This window comes from Chenopodium quinoa, unplaced genomic scaffold (assembly GCF_001683475.1).
Source record: "Chenopodium quinoa cultivar QQ74 unplaced genomic scaffold, ASM168347v1, whole genome shotgun sequence".
NCBI classification, from domain to species: domain Eukaryota; kingdom Viridiplantae; phylum Streptophyta; class Magnoliopsida; order Caryophyllales; family Amaranthaceae; genus Chenopodium; species Chenopodium quinoa.
The window spans coordinates 74268-89147 of NW_018742205.1; the positions used below are offsets into that span (position 1 = coordinate 74268).

Here is a 14880-nt window from a genome sequence, read left to right on the forward strand (position 1 = left end):
ATAACAAAGAGTTTGCTTAAACTCATCTCCATCTTGACCTAAAGTAGGTATCCTAGCTTCTAACAAATTAAGTGGAATTTGATCATTTTCATCTGTCAACCCAAAATGCAATCTCCAATTATGTTTGAAAACAAAGTTTGGATTATTTTTATTAGCAGATCTAGGTATCTTCTCAACATTTTGGGGTTCAAAGGAAGGCAAAACACGTCATACACATCATACTCAGTCACCACAAACTCCTTATTATTATCGATTGAAAACATGCAGCTACCACAGTCAAAAGAATCAATTAGCCACCTGTACATACTAGTAGGATTCCTTTTCAACTTCAATGATAACAACACTCCAAAACCGATTTCATTTACAGAATTTTTTTTATCAAGAGTAAAGTTAGACATCATGTCAACCAAATGCAAAGGCCTACATTTAGTTTTAAATGGCCGCAGTCTGCAAAATAGAAATAATAATGCTATCAACATTAAATCAACATCAAGTTAACATATCAAAAAATCAATGCAGTCTGACAAGTTTAAATTAGTGGCCAATAATTAAAGGTCAAAGAAGCACAACTTAACCACAATCCAGTCCCAAATTTGCATAGTCACACCAACATACATGTTGAATCTAACTTTTTGAGAGCACTCCAAAGTAAATAAAGTTACTTACGTAGGTACATCACCACCAGATTCACCAGCTTCAACTATTGATTTCTTCATTCTTGTCCTTGGCTTCTTAGGACGAACAAGAGTAGCAGCTTTAGCTTTAGCTTCATCTTCATGAGTTCTCTTACGACGAGATAAAGGTGAACCAATTGCAGAAACTTGATGCTCAAGAACATCTTCATGAACCTCTATAGCAACACTCTTTTCCTTGTTAGCTCTAGTCAACAGTGACGAAAACAACTAAATCATAAAAAAAATAAAAATCAATCAAAATTCAATGAGTAAACAAACAGCTAAACAATCGAAACAAAATTCAATCCAACATTTATTGTGGTTTTATGTGTTCAATCGAACAATAAACAGAGAAAACAATCGAACACCGGAAAACCCTAGATCTTTAAATAATCTTCAATACGAAACAAAATTCAAACAAAAATTCATGCAAATAGTTTCAATTAAAGAAAAACAACAATTAATAAGCTCAAAATTGCAGAAATTAAATGATAAACAAATATTATACCAGAAAGTGGTTGATCTACTTTTGTAGCTGATGAACGAAGGCCTCTTCTCTGGTGAAATGTGCCACCACCTCAAGTTCTTGTCATTGAAGAAGAATTCAAGCAATATTACAGAAATAGCAAAGCTGATTTTGAAGAGAGAGAAAATGGAAGAAGGGAAGCTTGGAAGAGAGAGAAAGTGTAAGCCTGCATTTTTGCGAAAAGAAAGAAAGGGAGGTGCGTTTTGGCTGGTAATAAGGGAAGTAAGATATTGGAGAAAGAAAGGGAGGCACGTGACATCTAGTCTACAATAAATTTATTATGGACCAGGTTTATTTAAGAATCAATTTATTGGGACCGGAAAATCGGATGACAGGTCCAATCGGATGAAATGTCGGTATGACGGCCCCAAAAATGCAATAACAACCTTTCTTACCGACCTGGTGACTGTTTCACGCGAACACCAAGGGAGAACCGTGGTACATGGATAATAAGATCGACTATGCAAACCAAGGCCGAAATGCATGACTGCACACTTGTAGATGTTTGCAACGGCAAAGAGATCAAGTGGCGTGTCGAACCAATGATTTTGACCGCAAGGTCCTCCTCCCCACCGGATATGCTGCAGAGACTTATCCAAGTCCTGGCCGTACACATGGCAATAAACATCTCGGTTTGAGGCGATTTCACTGTACATTAACTGACGCACTAAACCGTAGTTGTCTTTACCCATCTGAAACACATCAGCCACAACCCGGAATCCGCAGTTACCATCTGCAACGACATCATTCCACCCGTCCAAGTATGGCATCATGATGTTAGGGATCCTGTCCTTATATGGAAAAAGTTCAACGTACATTCTTCCTGTTGCACATATCAATAAACACAATTAACAAGTCAGCAGTAAACTAAACAAACATTCTGAAAAGTGAATTAAAGTAAAGTACTGTACCGATGCCGGGCATATTCACCGACGAAGAAGATTGGCTACCACTTGATGACGATGTACGACCACGACCACAACCACGACCACGAATGTACTCAAACGCACTCCTGTTCCGGCATTTTGACGAGCGCTAAATCGGTCGCACAATTTAGGCTCATTCAAACACATTTATAACAAACACCTCACTCAAACAAGTACAATGGCAAGCAAAGGTTCGGTCCACGGAGAACGGGAATCAAATGCTAAATAATCTTAATGCTCAAGCTAAATCGAAATCAAGGTATAAGTGGTGATTAACTAACAAACTACAACTAAAGGTTGAATTCAAGGGATTAAAACACTAGGGGAATGGGATTCACTCAACCAATAGCAATTAGGCAAATAGGGAGGAATGAGGGTAATGGAATAGCAAAGACCACATGTAAGATCAACATCAAACGATATGAAAACAACTCAGATTACTAAGCTTAGATCCCTCATTAACTTAGCAACAAAAGATACATAATCATATTGCAATAGGTAATGAAACATTCAACTCACATTTCCATGTCGAACCAAACATTTCATGCCATCAAGTTCAATAATCTAGGTTAATTACTCCTATCATGAAGAACTAACAAGCAATCCCATATAATCAAGTTTAGTCGCAATCCATCATCAAAATCACTCCCAAACTCACATAATCACCAATAGGTTGAGTTTCACCCAACCCCTAGCCAAGAGGACTACTCACAATTCATTGTGAGTACATGCAAATTCCAAGCTTGGATTATAAGCGATTCTAAGATTTGGAAAAACAAGTGATTATCTATGGACAAAGCTAACATGCAACAACAATATATCAAGATTGAGAGAAAATCAAGTGGCTTACAAAACAAAAAATAAAATCAGAAAATAATGAAGGACAAATGAAAGAAGTTACTATTGAAGCTTCAAAAATGTTGGATAATTGCTGAAATTCTTGAGATAAATCTTGAAATTTGCTTCTACAATGATTAGATTTGAGAGTTTCTAAAACTAAATCAACTAATTTAATGAAGTTGCTAACTAAGAGAGAGTATCTTTTTTGCTGAAAACTATTCTACTGTTTTTCTTCTCTCCCCCCGAAAAACGATCTCAAAAGGACCTTAAATAGTCCGTACAAAATTGGCTGAGATCGGGAAAAGGTCCGACCGAACTTTGGGTAGGTTCGGTCGGACTCAGGGTAGGTTCGGTCGAACTCTGTGTAGGTTCGGTCGAACCTCCCTGATCCTTGTTTGGTCGAACTTTTGAGGTTCGACCTCTCCTGCAAAATTGCTGAAAACTGGTTTGACACTGCCTTCACTGCACCCAGGAGGTTTGGTCAAACTTTTCAAAAGTTTTACCACACCTAGGTTCGACCGGACCTTTCAGAGGTTCAGCCACACCTTCTCTTGCACTTCCTTTTCTTGCTTCCTCTCCTTCCCTTTTGCTCCTCTTGCCTTTGTCCATGGCTTCCATACTTGGCCAAGGGGCCTCCCACCGTGCATAGGACCGTCATGGAACCTGCAGAAGATACCAAAGTTCACGAGAGCATGGGGATGATAAAATAATGCATAAAGATTATCAAAATAAGCGCAAATAAGCATTACTTTTCATCAATACATAAAGAAGCCATAAGAGGATAAATGAGGTGGAAAAAACTAAGAAAAATAAGAGGAAAAAGACCTAAATGCTACCCCTAAGAGTGACATATATTTCACTCATCGCATTCCCTATAATGAACAAGAATGGTGGCAGAGCATCTCCACCAAGCCCGTCTTTCGCACTAACACCGCAAAGGTCAACAACATCATCCATATTGCTTTGAGATACTTTGCCCGGCTCCTTCAGTATGCCGTATTCTTCAAGGCAAACCTCGGCTCTATGGTGAAAGATGAGGTAGCTTGCCTTTACTTGGCCGACAATCCTCAGCGTTTAAAGTTCAAATGCTCCACCACTTTTATCTCGAGATTGTTGGACACTCGAGATGGGCGGCTTGGTGATGAGATACACATGGGGGGCATGATCACCCTCATTGCCCTTTCTTTGAATGGTGGAGCTTACAAGGACCAAATTGATTTTCTCCCCCATGTGCTCCAAAACAAAGAAGAAGAGGCCGTCGGCTACCCTCCTTATGCTCTTTCTATTGTTGCTCTCCGCAACCAACGCTTCATCAACTACACCACCCAGAATCGCAAATTTATCCTCTTGGTTGATAATGGAGAAGAATGGTGTGTCCTCCCGGATCCTCCTCACACTTCGGTAGACCCTTCCAACCCGCTAAGGTGGAAGATTGCGCGAAAATTCATCCCCGATGAATTAAGGAAAAATCAAGTCCGCGGTGCAATCCCTCACCCTCAACCGGTCTACCAAGTGGAGCATCCCTTTCCCCTCCCCTAGTGGGGGAGGTGAGACATCTTCTTCTTCTTCCTCTTCTCCTTTTGATATGAGTGCCCTGCGTAGTACCCTCGATGGTATTCGTTATGATAATCAGGCTTCTATTGAACAATGGGGGTACTATGCAAGGATGAACTATGATAGTCTTGTGCAAGCGGGCGTTCAAACGCCCTATGTTAACTATCCCTACCACCCGCCTCAAGAGGGTCCAGTTCCACATTGGGACCCCTATGACCCTAACAACCCCTCCCCCAACACCTATGCATATTGGGAAGATCCTATCGACCCATCCCAACGTGTTGGTACCCCACCATACAACCCTTATCGGCCGGGTGGGTGTGACTACGCCTATGATCCGGCAAGTCCATCAACCCCGAATCCTTTTGATGGTGGTTGGGGTACACAAGGGTGGCCCTATGAGCACTTTAACCAACCTTTCCATCCATTCATGGATCGCCCGGGGTTTGATTTCATGAACCCTCCTAAGGAACGGGAGGATAGAAACCCCCAATGAGGGTTCTCTCCTTCCCTTTTCCCCCCGGACTTTCATGCCTATTCCTTTTGCTCGAGATGTGCAAAAGACTAGCGTGGGGGAGGATGTTCCTTTTGGTTGAAGTGTACATAGGAGGGTAGTGTGGTAGGATGGTAGCTTGTGCATATGGAGAACCATCAGGGATAATGAATTTATTGTAGTTAGAGATGATTTTTGGTTGGTAATATTCTTATGATGATGATGTTATGAAGCTTCATTTCAAAAAAAAAAAAAAAAAAAAAAAATTTGAAGTTGTTTTTCCCTCTTCTCTCTTGATCCCATAATCCAAATCCCAAAATCCAAATCCCTTAATCCAAATTTTGTAGATAGCTTTTTGTCAATCATTTTCTTTTGTTTATAATTCTAGTCTTTTCCTTTTGTTCACTAACTTTTCTTTGTATAGTTGTAGTGTTTCTTTTCTTTTGGCTCACTTTCCTTGTAGCTTGAAAACGGAAGCACAAAATGATGGAATAAGGAGCAACTCAAGCTACGGAAACCTTGGTGAGATCGCAATTTTGCCTTGTGTTCTATTTCAAGCAGCATTTGGTGAGATCTTTCCCTACTTTCCTTTATTTTTCTTTGTGTGCATAGTTAGTTTAGACTAGAATGGAGTTTATTGTTCGAGGTTGTTTGCATTTGATTCCACGGAATCTGGTGATCGTTGGTATTGATGCCAAATGATCTTTGTTTGTCGATTGAGAATTATATGTTTACTAGCCTCTTATCTCTCTTGTACTCCTTGCATTAAAAAAAAATAAAAAAAATTTCGAAAAATGTGAAAAAATGAAAAAGATTTTCCTTTTTATTCATGGCAAACCACGAAAAGCTTAGTTGTTTCATTTTCATTTCGAGCATAATAATGTTGACTCGTGTGTTTGAATGCTTTGCTTCTTGAGTGTTATAAGTTTGCATGCTTCAGGATTGCCATTGGTTGACTCTGGGACATGTTCATGCTAAGGTAGTTGTTCTAGAACTCGTTAGGCCCATCGAACCCAAATTCACTTGTTTGTGGTAAGAAGGTGTTGTTCTCATTAGGGGATTTGAAGCCCTAGAGATGGTTTTTGTAACCCGATGTGAGCTTTATTGTTCAAGCCTCCAACATTACTTGTATGAGCAGCGTAGGATCCTCACCAAGGCATGCTTAGATCTAGAACTTGGCGTCTGGCTCCCGAGATCGAGACCGAACTAACCTACGAATGACAAAGGCATTCTTCATTCGGTGACTATTTTTGTTTTCTATTATTAGTTTTTTTTTTTTTTTTTTTTTTTTTTTTTTTTTTTTTATCTTTTGTATTTTTGGGTTGCATTTGCCCTTACCATGTTGAGTCTTCCCCTCCTTGATTATAGCACATTGCAAGCCCATGGCCCTTTTGTTTTACTTTCACCCTTAGAATCGTGAAGCTCAAGCCATGAGGGCTTATTGTAGTTTTGATTTGAAATTTGGAAGGGAATGGTTCTACTTGGAAAGTGAAGCAGTGTTTTTGTGAATATGTGTTTAAGAAAAGCAAATGTAAATCCTAGAAAAAGCCTTTGAAGCTAAAAAAAAATAATAATAAAAAAAACAGAGAGAATGTGACAAACGAAGAGTTGATGAATGAAGATGTAAGAGGAAAGCGAAAGCTCAAAAGTGTTTGGCATTATAGTTCAAGATTGTGGCAACGTAGTTTGAAAATTGGTTGATGATTGATTTTGAAAATGAGGCTTGATCACCCTTTGCTTCACGGTTAGGCTAAGCACCAATTTCCAAATTCCTCCACACCCTTACCCCCTAGTCAACGTTACAACCCTTTCAATGCCCTGTTGACCTAGGTTGGTTGAGTCACTAGTCGGTGGAGGGAGCTGGAACTCAAGCATATGGAGAAGGCATGACTTGGTGAGATGTCGGGTTCCTCTATTTTGCAGTGTTTTATCTTTGTTCCGGCTCCTTCGAGGAGTCACTTGATGCTATCTCCAAGGGCGGATTTGAATCTAGATGAGGGAACGCGGTAAGATTGTATGGAATGCGGGGGGAGTGGTGCATGTTTGAGTTCTCTATGCTTAGCATGACTTATCCTTCAATCAACTTTCGGCATCCCCTTGCATGCTCACTTCTACTACTCAGAAAGTTTGACTCTCATTCATGTTTGTTATCTCCAAAAGCTCGACTTGGCTATGATTTGTGTTGGATTTGTTGTTTCTCTTTCCCTTGTTTTTGGTTTGTCTTGAACACAATTTTGTAAGAGTTGTGGGGTATGCTCTTTGGAAACCCTCACGAGATCACAACTCGTCCTCATCGGCGACCTTGGGGTTTAAATGGCTTGTTGCTTTTGCTAAAAGAAATTTCGGTTTTTCTTTTGTTCCTTGCATGTTTGAATAACTATTTCTTTCTCCCTTGTTCATTTTCCTTTGCTTTGATCGAGGGCGAGCAAAGGCTTAGCGTGGAGGAGTTTGATGAGTGACATATATGTCACTCTTAGGGGTAGCATTTAGGTCTTTTTCCTCTTATTTTTCTTAGTTTTTTCCACCTCATTTATCCTCTTATGGCTTCTTTATGTATTGATGAAAAGTAATGCTTATTTGCGCTTATTTTGATAATCTTTATGCATTATTTTATCATCCCCATGCTCTCGTGAACTTTGGTATCTTCTGCAGGTTCCATGACGGTCCTATGCACGGTGGGAGGCCCCTTGGCCAAGTATGGAAGCCATGGACAAAGGCAAGAGGAGCAAAAGGGAAGGAGAGGAAGCAAGAAAAGGAAGTGCAAGAGGAGGTGTGGCCGAACCTCTGAAAGGTCCGGTCAAACCTAGGTGTGGTAAAACTTTTGAAAAGTTTGACCAAACCTCCTGGGTGCAGTGAAGGCAGTGTCAAACCAGTTTTCAGCAATTTTGCAGGAGAGGTCGAACCTCAAAAGTTCGACCAAACAAGGATCAGGGAGGTTCGACCGAACCTACACAGAGTTCGACCGAACCTACCCTGAGTCCGACCGAACCTACCCAGAGTTCGGTCGGACCTTTTCCCGATCTCAGCCAATTTTGTACGGACTATTTAAGGTCCTTTTGAGATCGTTTTTCGGGGGAGAGAAGAAAAACAGTAGAATAGTTTTCAGCAAAAAAGATACTCTCTCTTAGTTAGCAACTTCATTAAATTAGTTGATTTAGTTTTAGAAACTCTCAAATCTAATCATTGTAGAAGCAAATTTCAAGATTTATCTCAAGAATTTCAGCAATTATCCAACATTTTTGAAGCTTCAATAGTAACTTCTTTCATTTTTCCTTCATTATTTTCTGATTTTATTTTTTGTTTTGTAAGCCACTTGATTTTCTCTCAATCTTGATATATTGTTGTTGCATGTTAGCTTTGTCCATAGATAATCACATGTTTTTCCAAATCTTAGATACGCTTATAATCCAAGCTTGGAATTTGCATGTACTCACAATGAATTGTGAGTAGTCCTCTTGGCTAGGGGTTGGGTGAAACTCAACCTATTGGTGATTATGTGAGTTTGGGAGTGATTTTGATGATGGATTGCGACTAAACTTGATTATATGGGATTGCTTGTTAGTTCTTCATGATAGGAGTAATTAACCTAGATTATTGAACTTGATGGCATGAAATGTTTGGTTCGACATGGAAATGTGAGTTGAATGTTTCATTACCTATTGCAATATGATTATGTATCTTTTGTTGCTAAGTTAATGAGGGATCTAAGCTTAGTAATCTGAGTTGTTTTCATATCGTTTGATGTTGATCTTACATGTGGTCTTTGCTATTCCATTACCCTCATTCCTCCCTATTTGCCTAATTGCTATTGGTTGAGTGAATCCCATTCCCCTAGTGTTTTAATCCCTTGAATTCAACCTTTAGTTGTAGTTTGTTAGTTAATCACCACTTATACCTTGATTTCGATTTAGCTTGAGCATTAAGATTATTTAGCATTTGATTCCCGTTCTCCGTGGACCGAACCTTTGCTTGCCATTGTACTTGTTTGAGTGAGGTGTTTGTTATAAATGTGTTTGAATGAGCCTAAATTAAGCGACCGATTTAGCGCTCGTCAAAATGTCGACCTCTAGGTCGCTCGACCCCTTCAGGTTCCTCGTGATCCAAGCATGACGTGTTGAACATGTCATGAAGTACGTGGGTAGCATCACGAATGATTGAAGGGTGGCTGGAGGACACTTGGTCAAACATCGCACGAAACTACTCTAACTCTTCCTATTCACGGTGGACCATCTGTGGAACAGCATGCTCCCCCATAACGAGCGTCCGCCAGAATGGATGAACCTGATCAACATGTAATGACGCCCTATCTTGTGTAATTACGCGGTGCATGGTGCATGCACAAGGTAGTCCATGAGTCACTGATATAGCACATCCGCACCGAATAGCCACTTCATCACCCAACTCCCTCATCCTGTTGTCCTCGCGCAGAATCAACCCTAAGTAGTAGTGTGACACATGACCATGGAGAATCTTAAATATGAAATGGTTATACATCATGCCATGTCGCCGTATAGAGTCCTCGAGAGAGTTCTTGATGCCGTTCTTCTGAGTATCAATAGCCTTGTTTATTCTCTCGAACACTGTATCCAGAGCAGAAGTGGAAGAATCAATCCAGTCCTTCAAAGCTCTATGAGCGCCCTCAACTCTACATGTTGTAGTAATTCCAAAATGAAGAACTTGGTTTGTCCAATATTTGACAAACTTTTCCCTCTGAGGTATCCACTGCTGCATCACATACTCTACCATTGCCGGGCACCATTGGTACGCATCTTTGAAGTTATCCAAGGCTCGATCGTACTCTGCCTCCGTGGTAGCTTGCAGGATCTTCCGCCACTTACCATTTACCAATCTCTCTGCTGAATCTAAAATCTTGTTGAAAAGGTTGTAGGCTTTGACTTTCACACAGTTGTTGATGTGCCATGTGCACAGTAAGGCTCGGCTCCGGAAACAGCTCTGCTATAGGGGCAAAGAGATCTCCCTCACAATCACTGACGATGGCTGATGGCTGAACATTTGGGCCAATGTAATTTCTCAACTTCTCCAACACCCAATAGTAACTCGCAGCCGTCTCATCCTTCATGATTGCATAACCAATCAGAAAGTTTTGGTTCGTTGGAGCCATTCGAACCATCTCAACTAGTGGGAACTTGTACTTGTTTGTCTTGTACATTGAATCGATCAAAATCACAGATGGCCAAGACGAAATCATATCAGCATAATCAGGATGCACAAGGAACAAATAAGTCACCTCCGATGTGTCTTCATCAGATTCAAACCAGTACAGGTAACCACGTGCTTGTGCCTGGTGTAGAAGCTGCTGTATAGGGTTCCTTCCCTCTAACCGTTCAAGCCTCAATTTCTGTCTGACGTTGTAGATGTGTCTTCGGTTTGGCTGGTTTTCAGGATATTTCTCTAACACAGATGCTAATATTTTTGCAGGCTTCACTTGAGCATCACTCATTTCTCTTACAACTAGTTTCGCCGCAGGACTTAGGCTGCTTAACTGTCGATGAACCACTTCATATATACTATCATCTCATGGTTGTGATACCCCCATTTACCGTAACCCTTCATTTCTCAACCGTCATACCTTTGCTATTGTCGAAGCTTTACTCTGAACTGACACCCACAACCTTTCCGCTTTATATCAAACCGAATCCCTTGACTGAAATCTCGTTCCTCCCTTTTACGATAACGGTTACATCTCAAAATGCGATCCATTCTACCATCTCGTTGAGATTTATGACTTGCTACTACTAAACAAAAACCTGATCTAATTGCAACCTGTTTGCCTAATCAATCGCTTGTTGAGCATCTTCGTACAGACCATCATGTACAAAACTCCCATTATAATCATTTTCGTCTCCACCATAATCCTACAACAATGACACATAAATATAATTACATAAGGATTAAATTAATAAATTTGACACAAAATTAACACAGAAGTAATTTCAAAATTTTAAATTTCTAAATTTCATTTCTATATTTAACGCATAATACATTTAATATCTAAATTTACACATAATTAATACAAAATTAACACGTAATTATATATAAAAGTATTCACACACATACAAATTAAAACATAAATTTGTTTATTTTTTGAAATTATTAACACATATTAAAACATAATTTCAAAATAAACCATAAATTTGTTTTTTTTTTTACAAATTATTCACACATATTTCAAACATAATTTCAAATTAAATTTTGTTTTTTTTAAAAAAAATTATTAACACATATTTAATTTCAAATTTATCAAAATTAAAAAAAACAAAAACAAAACTTTAAATAAAATTTAAAAACCAAAAAAAATAAATTGGTGGAGGTGGCGCCTACCAGGGACGCCAGCACCGTGGCTGGGGCGCCTGGTCAGGACGCCGCCACCATAAATTAATACATTGACACAAAATTAACAAAGGAGTAATTTCTAAATTTTAAATTTCTAAATTTCATTTCTATATTTGACGCATAATACATTTAATATCTAATTTACACATATTAACACAAAACTAACACGTAATTATATATAACAGTATTCACACACATAGAAATTAAAACATAAATTTGTTTATTTTTTGAAATTATTAACACATACTAAAACATAATTTCAAAAACCATAATTTTGTTTTTTTTTTTAATTATTCACACATATTTCAAACATAATTTCAAATTAAATTTTGTTTTTTTTAAAAATTATTAACACATATTTAATTTCAAATTTATCAAAATTAAAAAACAAAAAAAAACACAAAAAACAAAAACAAAACTTTAAATAAAATTAAAAAAACAAAAAAAAAAATTAATTGGTGTAGGTGGCGCCTGGCAGGGACACCACCTCCACGGTGGCGGCGTCCCGGCCAGGCGCCACCTCCACGGTGGCGGCGTCCCGGCCAGGCGCCACCTCCACGGCGATGGCGTCCCGGCAAGACGTCCGCCACCAATTCGTAATTTTAAATGACTAAGTATCTCGTTTTCCGGCGACGATGACGACTCTCGGGTGCATCTCACCAACGATGACAGCTCTTCGGTGTCCCTCGGCGATCCAGTGCTGCTCCACATTTTTGGTGAGAGAAAATTTCGATTTCGGTAAAAATTAAAAAAAGGGGCAAGATTGTCAAACTTTTACAAAATGTGGGCTTTAAGTAGAAAAATGTGGGCGATTTTTAACAACTCCCCTTTATTTTTGTTAGTCTTATTTGAAATTTCTTTAGATTCCAATGCAAAAATCAATCAATATTGGGCTTAGAAGATCCTTAATTAGCAATTTGTGCAATGATCAGGTCTTTTTTTTTTTTTTTTTTTTTCCTTTTAACATAATTAGGTCTTTACGACCTAGTAGTTTCTGCCTTTCTGAGAGATTTAGAATGCTCTTTATCATTTGGACCCCGTCCGTTTTTTTACCTTGGATCCAGATTCGACCCGGATCTATTGGGTCTGGAAAACGAAGACCGGGATCTAGATTCGACGGGTCCACTGGATCCGGGTCCGGGTCCAAAACAAATTCTACACGTTTTTCCTAATTTTATGCAACAAATGTAATGTTCAAATAAAAAAATGCATTACAAACTTCCGTTGGGGGATTATTAAGTTTAATACCTAAATTAAAGGTATACAACTAGTACAAAGCAACCAATTTATATACTTGTCTTTTTGAGAAAAAAAAAAAAAAAAAAAAACACTACAAACAATACAAAAAAATACTACGGAGTATGTTACAAATGAGCAAGTGAAAAAACAACAATGATGTATCCGATATGAGCATTCAAAATTTATCTCCCGAAAGGGATAATTTTCATTACTACTAAACATCGTCAACATTCTAGAATATAGAAACAAACAATTTTAGTCTTTTTTTTAAGGAAAATTATAAACCAGGTAAACGAATCTAGGTCCGGGGGTTAGACCTGGATCCAGACCTGTTGTTTTCAATAGGATCCGGATCTGTTGGGTCCAAAATTTGAAGACTCATATCCGTGAACAACGGATCTAGATCTATGGATTCGGGTCGGGTTCAAATCCACTGTCATCCCTACATGATTTGTAAGTTACCAGCTTGTACTTTGATGAAAGTAGTAAAAGTATAAAAATTGCCTTTTATTTCACGAGTTTGGACTTTTTTTAATACAACTTTGAGACAATTTAGCCCCTTTGTTTTATAATAAATGCAACATTTACAATATTCACTCACTTCAAATTAAAATTATTGCAATACTTACCTAATTAAAAAAAAAAAAAAACTATAAGTGACCTACGCAAAATTAGTTCTTCAACTCAACTCATTTCATAGTTACAACTATGTTTTTGTGATAAGTTCCAAAAGCAACCTAAAATTCTTGTTGGAACTCCCATCAGGGGCAACAGCTTTTCCAACCAAGTGTTTAAGGCTTTTGATATTTGCCCTCATTTTCTTCCCTTCATCACTCGACAAAATTCGATCCAAACTCTTCAATATTCCTTCCTTTGTAAAAGTCTCTCCTTCAACTTGTAGTCCAATCTCCCAAACGGCCTCTACTAGTCGTCCATTCAACTTATGATCACCGAAGAAGGGCCGCCCGATCATCGGAACCTCTGCAGCTATACTCTCAGTCATGGAATTGTAACCTCTGCAGCTATACTCTCAGTCATGGAATTGTAACCAAAGTGGGTGATGAACACCCCTATTGCATCATGAGCCAGGACTTCTATTTGGGGTACCCAAGAGACCACCATGCCATTTTCTCTGCTTTTCTCCAGGAAATCGTTAGGAAAATGTACCTGTAATAATTTTGGTCACGTAAAAAGGTTCAATGCAACATATTTATTAGTCTAAAGTTGTAAATGATTAATGCGTATCTATCATATGACCAATTATAAAAACACTTTAACAACTACATAAACAAAAAAAAAAATCAAAGACGAGGGGTTGGAAGATTGTTGAGATCTTCTACCTCCAGCACCCATGGTCAGGGTTTGATCCTTCTACCCCCGACCATGGGTGCAGAAAGTGATACAAGGTCGAAAATTTACAAGGAGCATACCTTTAGATGATTCTTGATTGACCACAAAAACTTGACTCCACTAGCTTGAAGAGCCTCAGCCAGAGCAAAAAGCTCATTTGGTGTTGGTGTAGCAGCAGAACCAAAACTCACATAAACAACAGAATTAGCCTTTTGTTTGTCAAGCCAACCTAAACAATTATAATTGTCTGCTATTTTTTGTGGTGCAATTACTAAGTTTAGTGGATCAATTGGAAAAGTCTTTGAGAATTTAGACTTTAAATCATTTGTAACAACCGGGTCCAATTCTTCACAAGAGCTAATGCAAACTGAACTTGCATTAGGTAAAACTTGACTCATTTTATGTAGCATTTGAGCAAATGGTGAATCAAGATTTCCTGTTACAATTCCATCTGGTATGTCTTTCACCCTGATCTTGGTTAGTCCTGGTATAAAATCCAGTGTTTCGTCTTCTCTTGCTTCAACGCCTTCATTGGTCCAACAATAGAAAAATTATACAAGTACTTAGTAAGATGTTTGACTTCACTAGAAATCTCCGGTGGTCGAGTTTTAGTTATACAACCACAAGTGTTTCAATTTAAAAAATAAATAAATAAAAAAGGTTTTATGAGGAAGGAAATTTTTTCAGAAACCACCTTTTTTAAGCACTTTTTTATTTTGTGAAAAACGACCTTATAAATTTTCTTTGATAAGAACACATGAAGTAAGAATTTTTTTGCAAGATAACACCTTAGACTGGATATTGACCCTATTTTCCGGCATTGACCCTCACATGAGGGTCACGTACTCAACCCCTCCCTTTATTTTTATTTTTTTTTCCACCAATTACTTTCTCTCTCCTCAATTACTTTCAGAAAAAAGAGTT

General features: G+C 38.4%; 1 protein-coding gene across 1 annotated transcript; it reads right to left on the reverse strand.

Moving 5' to 3' along the window:
• Positions 1–12676: 12676 nt before the first annotated feature.
• LOC110725973 (anthocyanidin 3-O-glucosyltransferase 7-like) lies at positions 12677–14492 on the reverse strand (the record flags this gene model as incomplete). Its single annotated transcript, XM_021905452.1, has 3 exons — positions 12677–13620; positions 13656–13773; positions 14037–14492. Coding segments are annotated over 3 exons (882 nt in total), but the record flags the coding sequence as incomplete, so codon positions are not given.
• Positions 14493–14880: the final 388 nt, after the last annotated feature.